Source organism: Solanum tuberosum, unplaced genomic scaffold (genome assembly GCF_000226075.1).
Source record: "Solanum tuberosum cultivar DM 1-3 516 R44 unplaced genomic scaffold, SolTub_3.0 scf00032, whole genome shotgun sequence".
NCBI classification, from domain to species: domain Eukaryota; kingdom Viridiplantae; phylum Streptophyta; class Magnoliopsida; order Solanales; family Solanaceae; genus Solanum; species Solanum tuberosum.
Genome location: NW_006238958.1, coordinates 2,434,113 through 2,452,828, shown reverse-complemented (window position 1 = coordinate 2,452,828; position 18,716 = coordinate 2,434,113). Strand labels below are relative to the sequence as shown.

Sequence of the window (18,716 nt, the reverse complement as noted above, 5' to 3'; positions counted from 1 at the left end):
AATTATTTTATAAGAATGTTTTATTATGTGTGTATAAAGATGAACTATAATTCGAGCATCTAAATTTTAACACCATTTTATTATGATATGTTTGGTTTTGTTTAACATGCTGTTGCTGAGAGTGAATGTACAGTTGCATGGTACACTATATATATATATTTCACCACAATAAAATGTGAATTTACTTGAATATTAACAAGGAATATAATTGTTGGACAAATAAATGTAACATATTGAAAATCACCAACAAGACTCCTATATGAGTCGCTACAACTATGTAAGATAATTTTGTAATTAGTTTTGAAGAAAGTAACAGCTAATACGAGTTTATATGAAAAATCTTTAGATGTAAAGCATTTTGGTTTAAGTTCTAACTCGAGCTAATTAATTAATACTATATCATTAAAATATTTTACAATAATTATGGTGTTGATGTATTGATGATTGTAATGGTTAAGAGTGATTGTTATAGTTAGAGCCCGTTTGGATTGGCTTAAAAAAGGTAGTTTTTAAGTCAAAAATAATAAGTCAAACTGAAATGATTTTAAGTAAAAAATAAAAAGGAGGGGGGAAACTACTTTTAATTTTTGACTTATTTTAAGTCATTTTTTACCTTACCAAACACTTCCTAACTTATTTTAAGTTATTTTTCATATTTGTCAAACACTTTCAGAAGTAAAAAACTGACCTAAAAGTAGATTTGACCAACTTTTAAGCCAATCTAAACACCCTCTTAGTCATTAGTAATAATAATATGTTTTATTTTATCCTCTATTGAATAAAATCAGGATTTATATTTTCTTTTTTCATTAATTTTATTTTGAATCTTGACATTTTAGAGCCATTTTTACTTCAACCATTGACACTCCTTCAATTGGTTTGACTGTTTGTAGATATGCTAAACCATTATAGAGCCATTAAGATATGAACATTATAGAGCCATTTTTACTTCAACCAATGACACTCCTTTTATCGGTTTGACTGTTTGTAGACATGCCAAAACAATTATAGAGACAATAATATATTGATTTATTATTTATTGATTGTTATCGCTTTGGTTATCGGTTTTAATCGTTAAGATTTGACACAATTTCTTTTATTGAAAATCTCTTAGAAACAAGGTGACAAACCAAATGGACCATGCAAATGAGTTCACAAATTGCATCTTGCTCAAAAGCAAACACTTTTACATTGTTGAATAAACCAAGAGTTTGAGACGACCAGAAATAAAAGTATGAAACGAAACTCTAAGTCAAGGACTTTATATACAAAATGGTATATATATAATTATTTAATTTATTATCGGGTTATCGGTTAAACCATTAGAAAAAAAAATCCTCAAATTGTTAAGAACCAATAAGCCGATAACAAAAAAAAATCAAAATTGCTAAATCAATAATTCATTAGCGATAAATCATGACTCTAACTGACTTTGAATATTTAAAGGATTACAATCAATAAATATATATTCTAATTAAGGGACTAAAAATAAGCATATAATTAAAAGATCAAATTTGATAAGTTTTGAATAAATTAAAGGATTAAATCTATAAAAATACTTACTCCGTCCACTTTTAATTGTCATATTGTGCTTTTTGAAAGTCAATGTGACTAATTTTAAAGTTAAATTAAATTAGATTAATTTGATATTTTAAACAAAAAATATAGATATTCAAAAACTATACAAAAAATTACTATAAATTGAAAATTTTCTGTATATCAATATGATGAAAAATACATTTTAAAATGTTCATCAAAATTCTTATAATTTAACTAAAATAAAATAAAATAAAAGATGAGAATTAAAATTGAACATTAATAATTAAGATACTATTTTAGAAGTAGTCCACCGTTTAGTGTGAATATTCCGGATGAGCTATTTGGAGTAAAGACGAGAAAACAAAAGAAGAAATTACAATCGCAGAGGCATGGCGTTGATGGCGGAGAAATCCAGAGTGTGTGTAACTGGCGCAGGTGGATACGTGGCTTCATCGCTAGTGAAGCTTCTCCTTTCTAAAGACTACATTGTTCATGGCACCGTCAGAGATCCTTGTAAGTTTTCCCTTTTTAATATCTAAAAACACTCTGTTTTTGTTCTTCTTCTTCTTTGTTTTCAAACTAGGAGTACTAATTTTAGACCTTTATTTCAATGGAATTGAAGATCCCTAAGAAATCAATCTCAATTCCATTTAATTTGCAGCTGATGACAAGTATGCTCATTTGAAGAACCTTGATAAAGCTGCTGACAACCTTAAGCTCTTCAAGGCAGACTTGCTAGATCCCAACTCGCTTGCTGGAGCCATCAAAGGATGCAATGGAGTATTTCATGTTGCTTGTCCAGTTCCTTCGGGCTCTGTACCAAATCCCGAGGTATGAATCTGCTACCACCTATTAAATTATTGACAAAGCTAGGATCTCTAAATATCTAAAACAAAGTAAACTAATAAACCGGCACAAGCCAATGAATTCAAGGTTGTGACGGTTTGTCTAGTGGTCAATGAAGTGGATGCAAACCTTGCACCAGGATTCAAATCTCAGTAGTTACAAAAATACTTTGGTGATTTTCTCCATATAGTTAAACCTTGGTGCAGAATTACCTGGTATGGGTTCTAGACTGCTAGTGGGAGGTAGAAGGTACCCGGTGGAAGAGTCGAAGTGCACACAAGTTGGCCCTGACACCATACATGTCCTGTAGTTTAGATATTATCAGCTTCTTCACTTCGTTGATATTAATCACATCCTGTGGTTTCAGTTTGTAAATCTCCAGACATTAGTGGAATCTTTATGAGCAGTCTAGAATAGTGATCTTAGCACATGTTATTAGTTGTTGAAAGCACTTAGAGGTGTCTTTCTACAAAATGAAGGACAGGATAGTGAGTTTATATTGGGATTTTATATGATGTAATGTTCAAAAAGATCTTTTCACGGTGATTAATACTTGCAATAAGAGACACTTCTATGGAGCTTCCCTATTGGAGAACCTAAGACATTGGGAAATCTGGTGCATCCAGGAGACAATTGTATAGTGATCAACATTTCTAGGTTGCTTTCAAAACAACTATTGCTCTAGTTCTGCACCAAAGAAAAAAAGAAAGTAAAATTCTTCATATGTTCAATGTCTTGATTGCAGGTAGAACTTGTTGAGCCTGCAGTGAACGGCACACTTAATGTTCTGAAGGCATGCTCTGAAGAAAACATCAGGAGGGTTGTGTTTGTGTCTTCTGTTGCTGCTGCTTCCTTGGACCCCAACTGGCCGAAGGGCCAAGTGAAGGACGAGACTTGTTGGTCGGACAGTGAATACTGCAAAGCAACTAATGTAGCTTCTTTTAACGATGCGAGTTTGCGAATTTGACTTCTGTGTACATTTAAGATTATTAGTCATGTTTCTTACATATGATACTTAAGTGTTGGTAAAATAATATATGATCTGTATCTTGAATACTTAATTTACTTGAGCTGTGTCCTGTTTGATTGGCTTAGTTATTGTAAGAAGAATTTGCATTTGACTCTTGAATGCTTAGTTTGCTAGAGCAGCTTCCTATCTGATTGCATTTTGTGGTTCCAAATGCATGCAGAACTGGTACTGTTTTTCTAAAACAATGGCTGAGAAAGAAGCTTGGTCATATGCAAAGAAAAGTGGACTTGATATGGTAACTGTGCTCCCAGCACTTGTTGTAGGGCCAATGTTACAGAAGACAACAAATGCAAGTAGCTTGGCTCTCATTAAGCTGCTGAAAGGTACCAAGAAACCATAGTTATACTTCACTGTTTTAATGTTTCTGCATCATTTCTTCTACTTCTACATTTCTGCTTGCGTGAGTTGCTCATTGGGGAGTAATCAGAATTCACTTTTCCCACAAGCTTCTTAATTGTTTTTCCTTGAGAGCACGGACTGTTGTTCATACATTTAGCATGCAGTTTTGTGTTTTGTTAAATTCTTTACCTATGCTTTAAAGTGCTAGGTTGATATATATGTGTAACTATAACAAAGTTTTGTCATATATGACTTTTAGTTATCCAAGTTACTTGGTGGTTGACTATAAGCAAGAGATCATTGAAAGCATAAACAGTGATGTCTAGTTATCTTTGAGGCATATTAGCTAAGCTGCAAGAGGAAATTTCTAGAATATTGTTTGTCCATGTAGGTGGACTAACCTGAAATCCTGAATCGGTGTGCAGCTTTTTGGCTCATATGAGACACTGAGTTTAGGTCTATTGTAGTTTTTCATGCTTAATATGTTGGTTAGTGGCAGCTAAAGACTTTTTGTCCATAACATTTGGTTAAATTTATTATTTCAAATTCAGTGCACTAGTTAGTGAGTTCTTCCTTATGTATACATTCACTTTATACCCTTAGATGCTTTGGACAACTGCCTAAAGCCCCTCTATTTTAAATTACTTGCACAATTATTTGATATGACAGAGAGACATTGTAATTTAAGTTATGTGCTGTATAGGTCATTTGGTAAAGCTTAGTAGGCCAGTTTGTTATAGTGCTGGTTAGAAGCATTTCTCAGGTGTTTTTTTGGTCATCCTTCTACTCTAGTGTTTCAAGCATCGCTTTTGCTATGGATTCTCGAGTGTATTGCCTTGTTAGATAAATGACCTCCTAGCTACTGTGCACCAAGAGCTACGTACTAAGCTTCATGTTTAATGGTAGTAAATGTTAATTTCTGTGTAGAACGAGTTGACCTATTAGTCATGGATATTATAAATAACTGGTTCAGAGTCTAGGAATATAGAACATTTGCTGAAATAAACAAACTTTTTCTATTTCAGTGAGAACAAGGTATTTGCTCTTTCTCCATTCACCTCGAGATTTATTACCTAAAAGGAGCACAAGCACTTAAGTAATTATATCTACTTATTTTTGTATCATCTGAGTTGCTTTGCATTTTTTTATGCTAAAGGTTTCATGTGTTGTTTCTGTGCTTTTTATGTATACTTTTTTTGCTTGAAGTGACTGATGCCATTTCTTCTCTTTGTGTTGTTGATACAGAAGGATACGAAGAGCTGGAAAACAAGAAACGGTTTTTGGTAGACGTACGTGATGTAGCTGAAGCCTTACTGCTAGTGTATGAGAGACCTGAAGCTGAAGGTAGATACTTGTGTGCAGCTCATACTGTGAAATCAGAAGATTTAGTTGCTATGCTGAAGAAACACTATCCCAACTACTACTATCCTAAATGGTGAATTTCTCTCCTTTCCACTTTATGCTTCTTTATTGGGAATCTAGTGTCCTATTTCCTGTGTCTAGTTTAAGAGTTGCAGGAAAAAAAAAAGCAGCTTAAGGAAATTGGGACTTCTCTTATGGGTATTTCATTTCTTATTTCCAGTGTGTCTGGTTAAGAAATTACAAAAAGCTGTGTAGTGAACTTGGTCTATTTGATTAAGTATATTCATAAATATCCTTGTGTTACCTTGCCCACTAGTGATATTGTCCACTTTGGGTCTAGGACCACACAACTTTAAAATGCGTTACCCAGAGAAATGCTGGAAAAACCCTTAGACCCTAGTGAAACATTTTAATCTGTGTAGGCCTAGGCTCAAATCGGACAATATCACTAGTGGACTGCGCTCTTACACTTGTGCATAGAAGTTGCTCGTATATCTAAACCTGTTGTCCTAAATGTATTTTTTATTTTACAGTTTTACCGATATGATGGAGGATACAAGTTTTAGTTCAGAGAAGTTGCAGAAGTTGGGTTGGCAATATAGGCCACTGGAGGAAACTCTAGTTGATGCAGTTGAAAGTTACAAACAAAAGGGCTTTCTGGATTGAAGTTTGCTTGTTGTAATACTTTGTACTAAATAATTGCTCTGCATGTCTTTCAAGTTCATACACTTGCAAACTATTACCTATAATACATAGTCTGGAATAAGGAGGTTACACTATACCCCTTTTGAGTTCTATTTAGTTGTTTTATTTTGCTCTCAGTTGGGGGTACAGATTGCTCTCAACTTATTCAAGTACAACCTTGTATTTCTATTCCTAGAGCTTATGAGAATGTATCTTTAGTAGCTGGTGTTTCTAGTGAAGGTGCTTGGCGAATTTGTCTATAGTTACTTAAATTGGTGAGCTTTTGGACATTTTCGATATGAACAGAACATTTGGACTAGCTATTGCCAAGAAACTGAAAATCACGACAAATTGAAGAACCTTCCCTAGAGAATAGGTACTATAAGCACACATTTCTGTTGTGCGACAGAGAACAAGCAAATTCTGAAGTTGTAGTAAACATTACTCCACTATTGAACAACTGTTCATTTAAGTGACACTATACATTGAAATTTAAAGATTCAAATTATAAATTGCTACAGTTGGCATACTATATAAGAAGGGGGCAGGTAGGGAAGTGTTGGAATGAAAATCACAAAAATTGGGGCTAATAAAGTGAAAAAGAATGACAAATTGGAGGAACACAAAGTAGGACCATCAGAGTATGAAATGAGCTTTTTGCGGAGTAATAATCAACTTGTATCCACTATGTCAGTTTTACATTTCAATTTACAAAATAATGATGTAGACACCTTCAAAAGAAGCTATGTATGTGCTTACTTATCAGATGAATTTAAGTCGGATTTTTAAAAAAATTCGTTGAAGAAGATGGCCAGCTGCCCAAAGCTGACCTGCCACTGCCATGCTAAAAAAGAGAGTATAAAGCCGTTAAGGAGATGTTTTTTCTTTTGACAGTGTAATTAAAAACGATGATGATTGAGTCACTGGCTTCTCCTTCTATACCTCTTCTACTATGCTCTGTTTTTCTCTCTCTCCATCATTTCTCACCAATTCCAATTCTTCAAAATCCTTTCTTTTTTTACTGTTCCACTTCTTAGGATCCACCATGAATGCTTATTACCCTCTGTTTTTTTCATAACTTTTTCTCTCTCTTTTCTTGTATCATCATGACCCAGTTTCTTCACCTTTTTACCCCACCCACCCCCTCTTCTGCTTCTTCTTACTCTGCTCTCTTGTACAGCTGATCCACAACACCCCCTCCTCTCCAAAACCCCACCTTGACCCCCTTCTGCCTTTTGACCTACTCCTCTCTTTTTTTCCACCCTCAGTTCTAGGGTTTCCTTCTTTTTTTTTTCTCTTGATCCTTTGTGTTCCGCTCTTCCTCTTCCTGCTCCTGCTGCTCTATAGCTCTCTCCGCAAACACCCTTTTCTTGTTTTGTATATACATGTACCATCTTTTCTGCCATTTGTAGGGGGTTTTCTGTTTATAAGAGGTGGGGTTTTCACTGGATCAACTTTAGTATAACGTGGATAGCTTCTGTTTTCTGGTCTACTTAGTTCTCCTGTATCTTCTTAATTAAATTGGGTAGTGGGTTATGGCGTATCAACAGCAGCCACCAGCTCAGGGTCCAGGTTCCTCTGCTGCTGGTAGTGGAGTTCCATTCTTTAATTCTCCTTTTGGGGACACCACCTTCACTAAGGTCTTTGTTGGAGGTCTTGCTTGGGAAACTCAGAGTGACACCCTCAGACGATTCTTTGAGCAGTTTGGTGAAATCCTCGAGGCTGTTGTCATCACTGATAAAAATACTGGCCGATCCAAAGGCTATGGCTTTGTGAGTGTCCTTCAATTGCCTTCAATGTTTTACAGTACTACTTGTTTACTGAATTTGAAAAGGATACAGCTTTTTTCCTATCTTTTGTTTTCTTTTCATTTTACGGATCAAAAATGGTTCTTTTTTGAAATTCCATCTTAATCTCCCATTTTTTTACAGCTTGGTGATATAACATCCCTTATTTGCACTGTCTATTGTCGGTCACTTCTGGCTAAACCATTTAAATTGTCTGTCTTTTACTTAGCTACTAAGCTGCATCTAGGAATTTGGATAACTGAATGACATAATTTCCGCATGGTATTTTTTTGGAGGGTTTAGGTGACTTTCCGGGACCCTGAGTCTACAAGGAGGGCATGTGCTGATCCTGCTCCAATTATCGATGGGAGACGGGCAAATTGTAATTTGGCTTCGTTAGGGCGACCTCGGCCTTCTGTGCAATTTGGTATTGTAGCTTATTTTGGTTGAATGCTCTGTTATATTTCTATAACAATAATAATAGTGTTGGACCATCTAGTTACTTTTGCATATCTTGGGCGTCTGATGAGCTCTATATTATATGAAGTGTTGCTGGATGGCTTGTTCTCCCTTCTCTTTCAATTGTATTAAGCTTGTAGATTGCTTTTAATTTGTGCACATTTGCATGCACTCCCAGCTAATACAAGACAATGTATGATCCATCTTAAGCTATGAACTATCATTGGTGGAGATTTTTTTTTTTGATGACCGTGGTGTCCGGGCTAGCTTTCGCGCACCTTGACTAATTCCACGGGATACTTGCCACCTCCCACCAGTGGAGATATTATTGAGATGGTGAAATGGAAAATTGAGGGAGAAAGGTAAGAAAGTGCATTTAAGTTGTTACAAGTAAAAATAATTTGAGAAGATAAGCTTTAGGATTGATACACAGTGGTGGAATGACGACAGTACGAGGAGTAATAAGATGCTAAGATCTGGAAAATAGAGTAGAAGTTCTGGATTGTGATAATCTCTCATCAAACTGAAGTAGACAATGCATTAGACATGTCTGTTTTTTGGGGATTTTGTATAATTTTATCTTTAAGAGATTGTGGTACATGGTTTAAAATGAGAAATAAAATGATGTGAATAGGTCTCCTCGATCAGACGACTGAACATCATGAAGTGCATGTAATCAATAACTGTGCTTCAGAACACTCTCTAGTCTTTTCTCCTGAACTTACAAGAATTCATCCCTCATCACAAAGTGACACAATGATCTTTGCCCCTTCAATAATTTCCTTGTTTGCATGGCTGTTTTTTTTGTAACATAACAGGTGCAGTATGTTTTGACGACCTTTTTGCTTGGCCCTATACCATGTACCTTCTTGGTGGATGGCGGAGATTTTCTCTTCGACTTCTCCAAATTTGATTGTGTGGAAAAGAATACATTGCTAGCACACCTAATCAATTACTTATGTGACCTTTTGCATAATCAATGTGAGAGCTGTTTCCTTGGCTTCTCTCTAACGCATTGATAATCTTTGAAACTAGAAGCTGCAAAGTTCTTTTACAGGCCCTTTTATATGAAAAATTGTAAAGCTGCCTGAGAATTGTTGTAAAAACATCTATAAGGATCACCTCCTTTTCGAAGGATCCTGCAAATATCAATTCATGGCTGGTTATGTGTTTGACTGAGATCTCAGATGTTCAGCTTAAAATAATGACACCTAACCATTTTATACCTTTTCAGGGCACATCCTACCCTGATAAAAGGGAAAGAACTGAAAAGAAAAAGGATGCTCGTTCTTTGAAGTGCATTAGCTTACTTCCACTTTATTTGGTACAGGACGTCTGAGGTCATCGACTCCATTTCCAGCAGGGCTACCCGCTGCTCGGGGTGCTTATGCTGGAAGTTTTGGCTACCAGCAACCGGTTTCTTATGGCTACCAACAAGGCTTGATGTATTCTCCTTATGGGTAAGCTGTGTGTCACAGGCATGCTTACTCTCCACAATCTACATATAAATTTGGAAGAAAAATGACTATTTATAGACTATGCAAGCACTGATTCATTTATGGGTTACAGTAGAATCATAGAGGCAAACATCCAGTAACAAGGAGAAAGGAAGGTTCAATTAATTAACGTTGGAGCATACTGTCTCCTAATTTTTGCTATTGATTCTTGAATTGTCGTTTCATTTAGGATTATAAGTTTGTGGGAGGCCCAAACTTGAGTCCGTTCATTATTGAATTTCATGAGTTTCTTATTTGCATGCCGAACAAGTAGTTTCTCTCTTTTTACTGAGAAACAGGAAAAAATTCATCCTATTCACTGAGAGAGAACCATGTTACTTAATTTGCTGAATTTACTTTAAAAATAGTTAATTTAATTGATAGACCTTAGGACTTCATGTCAATCAGTCATTTGTTTGTACATTTTATCACGTACCGTATTTGTGTGTATTGCATTTAAAAGCACAACTTTTAGAAGATACAATTACCTCTGTATTACTAATGCAGGTATGCGACATATGGTGCGGATTACGTTTACCCTCAGGTTAGTAGCACTGCATAAAATGGAGACATTACAATACATCCCTTTCTTTTTGCTGCAGTAAAAAGGTTCAAGTGTCCTTTTGTTTTGACTATGAGGACTCATTTTTGATGCATACTGTAATTTTATCCGATAGGGTGTTTACAATCCTTATGGAGGTCAACAGTACCTTCCTATATATGGTGTACCTGGAACTGTTAACGCAACAATGTATCCTTACGGCCAGCTAAGTCAGGCTGTTCCTGGAAGTCACAGTTATACGACATTGCAGGGTTATGCAATGCCAGGACATCAGATTCTTCAGTTTGGTGGGCCCGGTGTCAATGCAATGACAGCTTCATCCATTCCAACTATTCAAGCACCATACCAAACAGGCAGATCTCTTTTATTTGTGTCTTATATATGCATGCATGGTAGCCTTGCATATCATATTATCGTTGACATTAATCTGCATTCCAAATTTTTCAAGATGTCTGACATCTAGAAAAAAACAGCCTCCCACAAAGATAGGGGTAAGGGGCTGCGTATACCCCACCTACCCCAGACCCCACTTGTGGGACTGGGTATGTTGTTGCTGTATGACATCTAGAAAACATGCTGGAACCTCATCTATTTCTGTAGCCTCAGTTCCAAGTCTTGCATAAGATTGCAAGTATGAAGTTGGCAGTATCATAGTGCAACTGTTTTTTTATTTTTAGGTGTCGGAGCGCCTGTTACACCACAGACACAGTTTATACTACCTACTCATTCTCCTCAATTTATGCAAGGTAGCGGTTCTGACCAAAATGCAGGGTGAGATTTATCAAGGTAAGTGGTAATTCAGACCCGACTGATGAAATAGCCGCGACATATTTGCTTCTGCAAGTTGCAACCACAATTTCTCTGTTGATGCTTGTGTTCTACTTTTGACCTTTAGGTACTAGATTGCAGCAGGACTAACAGCAGCAGTATTGCTACTTGAGAGGCAGGCTTTTAATCTAGCCTTGCAAATTATTCACTTTGCATTCTAGAGGTACTAGATTTGGCTTTGTTTTAACCTCTTTTGTTTCCCTTGAGTTTGTCGGTGCTTCCCTACCCCCTTCTGCATCTTTATCGATTATTCTTTTTTTTTTTTTTTTGTGTGTGTGTGTGTGGTGGTGGTGGTTAAGTTCAATTGCATTTATGAGGTAATATGAGGACCAAAACAGAAAGCAGGTATCTTCTCTATGCAAATGACCGTATGTTAAAATCATTATATGGCTTCACTTATCCAAAAAGAAAAAAGAAAGCATCATTATAGGGCCTCTTTCTTGGCGGGGACCTTCTTTGCCTGATTAAGAATACTGGGTTTGGGCTAACATGTTACCTGTTGTGTTACAAGAACTCCCAAAGATGGTTTTCAATTTTCAGTAAATTCTTGATGATGATCTTCCTCGAAAAATGTTTTTTGCAACCTACTGTGTCTGGCAGGTATAATTACACATCAGAAGGAGATGACAGATATTTGGTAGTTCTTTCTCGTTGTTGTCTTTATCTTGCTAGCACATTTGATTTTTGAAGTGTTTAATAGTAGTCAATGTCGTATCTTCTTATCGTAGTGATTTTAACAATCTCTAATGGCGTTCAAAGAAGTAGTCTCTTTCATGATTAGTTCAATTACTTTTTTCATTTGGTGCCAGCTTATATTTGCATTAAGTATTTGAACTTGTTTAAAGGTCCTTTATGTGGTAAGCAGTCCTGTTTTAGTGCCATTTGCATGTCATCAATATGAATTGAAGCTGCTGAGGAGAATTAATGAAACTCTGAAATAATCTACTAATTTGATATGCAGCCCTTTAAAAAAAGGAAAAAGAAACTAAAAGTAAGTAGTGTATGTAGATTATGGAAGATATATGGACTGCAGCAAGGTTATCCTTATCCTAGATATCACATATTAGAAAGCTATCAAACCTTTTCTACTATTTGTAGTCTTAACGTCATTTGCCTTGATGCAGGTTGTAAAAAGTCATACCCACCATGAGAGCTCAATGTCTGAGTCGCTCCTGATGATTGAGTGAGGAAACATGGAAGTTGCGGATTGCACTTCCTTCAACATCATGTATCTAGGCCCTTGCATTCTGCTGGTGTCAGGATAACTGGCAGAGAGTCAGTGTCATCATGCATTGGAGGGATTCTGGAATAGGTTTCTGGCTCCCTCCTTGTAGCAATAAACTTTGTAAAAAATTCATATCAGAATCAATCTATGATTCAGTTATAGTTAAAAACTCCCAGAATATGCTTTTGGGTGTGTAGATAGTCACCGTCTTGCGTGCTGGTGCATCATGCACCGTGTTTAAAAGTATTCTCAAGTCTTGTGCATAAAAAACAAACAAGCTTTAGTCTTAAAGTTCAGATTCATTCTGTAATTTGGATGTTTTATTGATGATTCTTGAAGCAAGAAGCTTCAGGTTCACAAGTTATTATCACCAAGGTTGGTGTGACATGACCATAATTTGGAACATTTTGGGTGCAAATCAGTGTTGCATCATTTATTTGTCTTCATCCTGTTTGGTACAAGAAGAAGAAACTCACAGCAGACTTTGCTACTGAATACAAGAATGCAATAATCCTCTCAAGTTTATATTCCCCTTTTCCCAATTCTGTTGAATATTACATGGATTAACACATCAACCATGTCAATGTCTCAAATTTGTGTTTGGTGTTTCTTTTCCTATTCAAATCTAGTGTTGTTGTTTCATGATTCAAGTGTCAATCAAATTTGATATTTGCTTATTTCTTAAATAGAAATAAAGGATAGTTTAGTGATTTAGGTTATATTAGTTGTCTTTCTTAAGGACTGCAAATAAATTCACATCTTCATAGAAGGTATTATTCTGAAGAAATGTTTAGAGGTATCAATCAGTTGATCCGATTTTATATATTATCAGTTTAGTTTATTGATTTTTAAATACGTCAAACCAGTAAGATATAATTTTTTTTAATCAATTTTCGTTCTTAACAGTTTGATTTTTGGTTTAACAAATAAGAAAATGAAATATATGACTTTTCCAATAAATTGATGCGACAAGACAATAATGTAATTTTACAAAACACTCATAAAATAAAAACAATAATAACTAACATGAAAAGAACAATATAAGCGCAACACATAGAGTTCTTATTTTAGATTTTGACGTTTTGTATAATATGAAGTTGTAAACTCAAAGTCACTATGAAATGTGAATCGAAGACTAAAGGGCAAATGTAGTAACAAAAGCAAGGTAAGGGCAAATACAGTAACAAGTAAGGTACCAAAATTATATTTAATTATTTATATAGGGGTAAAGTAGCAAATTACTATAGTTTTAAGTAGTAAATTAATGGGTTACCAAATTATCTAATAACTTTATATTAAAAACCAAAATCGAATCGATAACCTGACAAATTTTAATTATTAAAAACTCATTAATCCATTAAATAATTGAGAGATTATTTAAATGGCCGCATCAGGTGTTTACATCAAGCCAATACATGCATGCCATGTGTTTAAATTTATAGTTCATTTTACTTAACCATAATTAATTAACATATATTTTACTTCATTAAATTACGTAATAATTAATAGGAGGTTTGAGTTGTAATTTAGAAGATGAAACCAATTAATATATGCACAAGTGAATTAAATGTGTTTTTTTTATTATAAAAGACACAAGCAAACCCATTTACCGTATTAATTATTGAGAAAAAAAAAAAAAAAACTATTGGTCAAAATAAAATTTAAAGCGGCCCTTTGTATAAAACCTTATAATTCTGTTGATAGAACGGTTGTGCGTTTCATCTCCCAAATGCCCTGAGACGACACTTGTCTAAATTCTAAATCTAAAGCTTCAACATGCCGGAATCCGGCGAAATCAAGTCACCGGCAGCTAAATCTGACCCTCAAACTACCTCTCCGCCACCGTCTCAAACACCATCGCAACCACAGACGCAGCCGCAGCAACCTCAAACGGCAGTTTTGCCACTAAAGCGTCCCCAACAACTCGAATCGTCCCCAAACCCAACCACCCCTTCAGTCACCGATCCCAAAGACGTCACTCCCACCACTATCTCCTCCCGAATTACTGAACCCGATTTCATCTATATTCCCAGTTATTCCCGTAAGTCCCATCTACTTTTCAGCTTTTCTTTTAAAATTTGCTTCTCATTTTTCTGTATTTTTGGGGTGGAATGGGTATAGATGATTCGTATAGTCACTTGATTAATTGATGTTTGGGTGTTCTTCTTTTAGGTTGGTTTTCATGGAATAGCATTCATGAATGTGAGGTTCGCTTTCTTCCTGAATTTTTTGATGGAAGGTCGCCTTCTAAGAACCCTAAGACATACAAATACTATAGGAATACTATTATTCGTAGATTCAGAGATAACCCCACTAAAAAGATAACCTTTACTGAGGCTCGCAAGACCATTGTTGGAGACGTGGGCTCAATTCGTAGGGTTTTCGATTTCTCAGAGACATGGGGTTTGATTAATTACACTGCTAACTCTTCCAAGTCTCTGATCAAGTGGGAAGAAAAAGAGTCTAAGTCAACGTCTGCCTCAGCTCCGCAAAATGCCGACGCTAATGGAACGTCCACTGATTTTACTCTCCCCAAGAAAAGAATCTGCAATCTCTGCAAAACAGTTTGCAGGATTGCGTGTTTCGCTTCTGATAAGGTGATTGCAACAGTCTTCTACTTTAGAGTGTTTGGTTTATCTTGTTTATTCGTAAGTTAGAAGGATTAATTGGTATCTAACAACCTTTTGAATCAAGTTTGAATCTTTTAACTTCTCCTCAGTTGATTATGCTTACTTTAGCTCTCACATCTCAGTCTATAGCTTCATACTTTTCATAGCTCATGGTTTCTATTTAAAAAGCTCTCTTTTTTTTTTTTTTTTGCTTAATCCTAAATGGCAATTTACTTGAGGTGTTGGTAGGGCTTGTTGCTATTGTCGAAGATGAGTTTACTTCAATTTTTGTTTGTTTAAATGCAGTATGATTTGACTCTTTGTGCAAGATGCTATGTTAGTAATGATAATAGAGTCGGCGTGAATAATTCAGAGCTTCGGCGAGTTGAGATTAGTGAGGAAGTTAAGACAGATTGGACTGACAAAGAGACTTTGCACCTTTTAGAAGCTCTTATGCATTATGGCGATGATTGGAAGAAGGTTGCTGAGCATGTTGGTGGCAGAAGCACGAAGGAATGTGTGGCTAGATTTGTAAAGCTTCCTTTCGGTGAGCAGTTTATGGGCCCTCCTGAATCTGCAGAAGTGGATAGTGAATCCAGGTCTGAAACTATGTATCTTCAGTCCAAGAGAAGGCGCCTCACACCCTTTGCTGATACAAGCAACCCAATTATAGCTCAGGTACTCAGTCACATTTCTTATTACATGGATGTTTTAGGACGTTAGATCAGTATTTTAGGAAGCGAGAAGCTGAAAAATCGACGAGGGCTCGCTTCACAGAAGCGTGAAGCGAAGCGCACACTTCTTTCAAATAAAGCGGTATTTAGTATAAAAATAAAAAATATTAAATAACTGGATAGAGGTAACATATTCTTAGATTAAAAAGTAAATAGATTGTCAATAATCCTCATAAGTCATAACATATAAAGCAAATACAAATCACAAAGGATCAAACTCCTATTCTTCATTGTGACATTGAATAAGAAAATACAACTTACTACAAGAAAAAATAAAAGAGTAACTCAGTATAAGAACAACAAAAAAACTATGAAAAAAAAATATAGAGACAGAACAGGGCAGCAGCCGGCAAAAACAAAAAAAAAAGAAAAAAACAGAGCATCAGTCAACCAAAGAGAAGAAGAGAACTAACCTGCAGAGTGTAGCAGCAGTTGCGACAGTCAACCAAGGAGGGAAAATAATTGGAAAGATGTTGCCCAAGTATATTTACAGAAATTAAAAAAAAAAAAAAACTTACAGAAATTTTAAAAAAGAGTTTTTTGTTGCCTTTGCTTTCATCGTGCTTCTCGTTTCGCCTACTGAAGCACTCACTTTTTCAACAGCGCCTAGCTTCATAGCATAAAAGCGCTGTGCTTGCACCTCGCTTCGCGCTTTAAGCGCACTTTTTGTCGCTTTTCACAACACTGCATTAGATATACATGTTCTATATAGTATCGTGGACCATGAATATCAAAAAGGAACTGGACATCAGTTAAGTGCTTGTGGATCAAATATTCCCTTGGATTCTTTGCAAGATCAATGTAGTTGCTGAAGAAATTCCAATTTCTACACGATCAAGGGAACTTCGTTTCTCATCTGACTTTGAATTATTTACGTAGATCTAGGGACGTCCTGCTGAAGCAATTCCAATTTCTACACGATCAAGGAAACTTCGCTTCTCATCTTACTTTGATATGTTTATATAGATCTAGGGCCATTCTTCTTCCTTATGACTAAGAGTCTTTTGGGCTGCTGATTTCTTGAAGTGGACAAGTTGATTAATTAGGTCTTTAGTATTAGTCAAGTCAGATCTCAATTGATTACTCTTGTTTTTGAATCTTGCTGCAGGCTGCTTTCCTCTCTGCTCTTGCAGGAAAAGAGGTTACAGAATTAGCAGCACATGCCGCTGTTACAGCTTTGTCTGAGATTGATGAAGGAATAACAACAGGGAGTCCAGCATCTCTACTCTGTGGTGCGGAGAGGCAAGGTATCAGTCACCACTTATTATTTGTTGTGGTTTCGACAGAGAAATCCTTATTACTGCAAACTTTAGACATATGGGGTGTCAGTTTCTTAAGAAAGGAGTTTGTTTAAAGTGAAATCTGATGCAACTCTTGTCTCTTGGTTTGTGCAGTAGTATTAGCACATTTGCAATGTTAACTAATGTGCCTTCTTGGCTGCATTCTTTCTGGGAGTGTCTGACAACAACTTTTGGAATGTAAAATGCTAAGGGCCATGTTTATTGACATCCTTGTTTCACGTACAAGGATGTCTTCTGAAATTTTTTTCTAGCCTCTTTGTTCCAACAGGATTGGCGGGCATTAATGACCTTAATACTCAATTAACTTAAGAGTGATTAGACTACATGAGAACTTCATCGATAACAAGACCAAGATAAGAGGGGCTTTTGGTATTCCAATTTCGAGTGTTCTAATCTCGTTTTACTCCCCCCCACCCCCCTCTTCCCTTTTTTTTTTGGTCTTTTTTATTTGGGCTTCACCCCAAACAGTACCTACCAAAAAGACTGGTTTATGGATTTTTCACTTGGTACTTGAATCTCCATTGGCCTTTTAGCAAACTTTCTCTAATTGCAAAGCTCCCTCATAGCAGAATTGTTGGCAAATGAAGCAGCTCTTCGGGGAACTATGATAAAATAAAATAGTGAGAAGGATGATGAGATATTCATTTTCCAACTTTACAACAGTGACTTCCTTCTTTAAATGACACGGTCTTATACTATGCAGAATCGGATGGCAAGGATAAACTCGAAAGACCTCTTGTTGAAGCCATGGTTCAGTTTGAGAAGGAGGCACTGGACCTGGAGAGAGCCGTCTCTGATGTGGCAATTGAGGTATGCTCTTACATGAAATTGAGTGGTAAATATTCCATGATTCTTTTGATGAGGTCATCAGTGCTAATCAATTTTGTGATCTTTGTACATGTTTCCTTTCTCAGACAAAGGAAATTGAGGACAGCATTGCTCATTTTGAGGAACGTGATTTACAGATGGAAAAGGAGTGGCAACAGCTTATACAACTTAAGAACCTGATCTTCATTGATCAACTTACTTTACTAGTAAATAAATCTGGTGCTCCAAAAGCTGGAGAAACCATTAGGGAGGAGGTGATAGATGTTAAGACAGAATGACAAATCCCTTTGGCATAATCTGGTCTCTTAGTTATTTGTCAAATATTAAGCAGTAGCAAATTCAGAGGAATCATATAGCAGAAGGAATTTATTTGGCTTCTAACCCCTGTGCTCTCCCTCCTATATTTCCCGACTTACATGTTGTATTAGAACTTGTAATTTACATTTTTATTGTGTTTAATGGAAACTGTAACTGCAATACCTTTATTTCCAGTTCCTTGTTGGCATGCGTTTAAGGGTTATGGCATTGCAGTAAAAAGAGAGTTGATGTGGTTTTGAAAACTCTAAATTCCCCCAATAGACAATAGAAAGGTTGCTCACATCACAAATATGTTGACCAAAGAAGTAGAAAGGCTCTTCTCTAACATTTCCAAATGAATAAGATAAATCGCTACAAAAGTAGTTTTGGTGCAAGAAGATGCTTCTTGTGTGGGATGGAACTGAGACTGACACTCCACCAGTTGCTAAGTGAGTGGTATCCATGCTTTTACTTGACCACCACGGTTCTGCACATTGTTGCCAGATTTTCTCCTCAGAAATTTACATTCTGGAACAACATACTATTGTATTAGAGTTGGACCAAACTTTGGTAAAATAAGCATGTGTCACTTCTCATAAATGCAACTTGTTTGTTAATTTGACATTGGCGGAGAATAGAATTATATATATACTCAACAAATTAAGCCAGAATGTAACAAGTAGAGGTGTACTATGTGATTCCTTGCACCACCAGAATGTAACTTCATGCTGGTCAGAGGTTTTGAGTCTCATTTTCTCCTCACAAATTTACATATATTTTCTAGCATGTC

At 36.0% G+C, this 18,716-nt stretch overlaps 3 protein-coding genes across 3 annotated transcripts; all 3 read left to right on the top strand.

Moving 5' to 3' along the window:
* The first annotated feature begins 1,847 nt into the window (after positions 1-1,847).
* On the top strand, positions 1,848-6,039 carry LOC102577831 (cinnamoyl-CoA reductase 2). The gene is made up of 6 exons (XM_006342119.2): positions 1,848-2,052; positions 2,201-2,370; positions 3,131-3,316; positions 3,576-3,738; positions 5,000-5,189; positions 5,650-6,039. Exons 1-6 carry the CDS (start codon positions 1,929-1,931, stop codon positions 5,780-5,782), a joined length of 966 nt encoding a protein of 321 aa, XP_006342181.1. The 5' UTR covers positions 1,848-1,928; the 3' UTR covers positions 5,783-6,039.
* A 371-nt stretch (positions 6,040-6,410) lies between these two features.
* LOC102584346 (RNA-binding protein 38) lies at positions 6,411-12,728 on the top strand. The gene is made up of 8 exons (XM_006342118.2): positions 6,411-7,572; positions 7,891-8,014; positions 9,377-9,506; positions 10,050-10,086; positions 10,220-10,457; positions 10,782-10,890; positions 11,000-11,095; positions 12,057-12,728. Exons 1-6 carry the CDS (start codon positions 7,336-7,338, stop codon positions 10,877-10,879), a joined length of 864 nt encoding a protein of 287 aa, XP_006342180.1. The 5' UTR covers positions 6,411-7,335; the 3' UTR covers positions 10,880-10,890; positions 11,000-11,095; positions 12,057-12,728.
* A 1,115-nt stretch (positions 12,729-13,843) lies between these two features.
* Positions 13,844-18,134, top strand: LOC102584029 (SWI/SNF complex subunit SWI3B). Its single transcript, XM_006342117.2, has 6 exons — positions 13,844-14,198; positions 14,330-14,754; positions 15,073-15,444; positions 16,609-16,747; positions 17,505-17,611; positions 17,716-18,134. The coding sequence occupies exons 1-6, from the start codon at positions 13,934-13,936 to the stop codon at positions 17,905-17,907; spliced, it is 1,500 nt and encodes a 499-aa protein (XP_006342179.1). The 5' UTR covers positions 13,844-13,933; the 3' UTR covers positions 17,908-18,134.
* Positions 18,135-18,716: the final 582 nt, after the last annotated feature.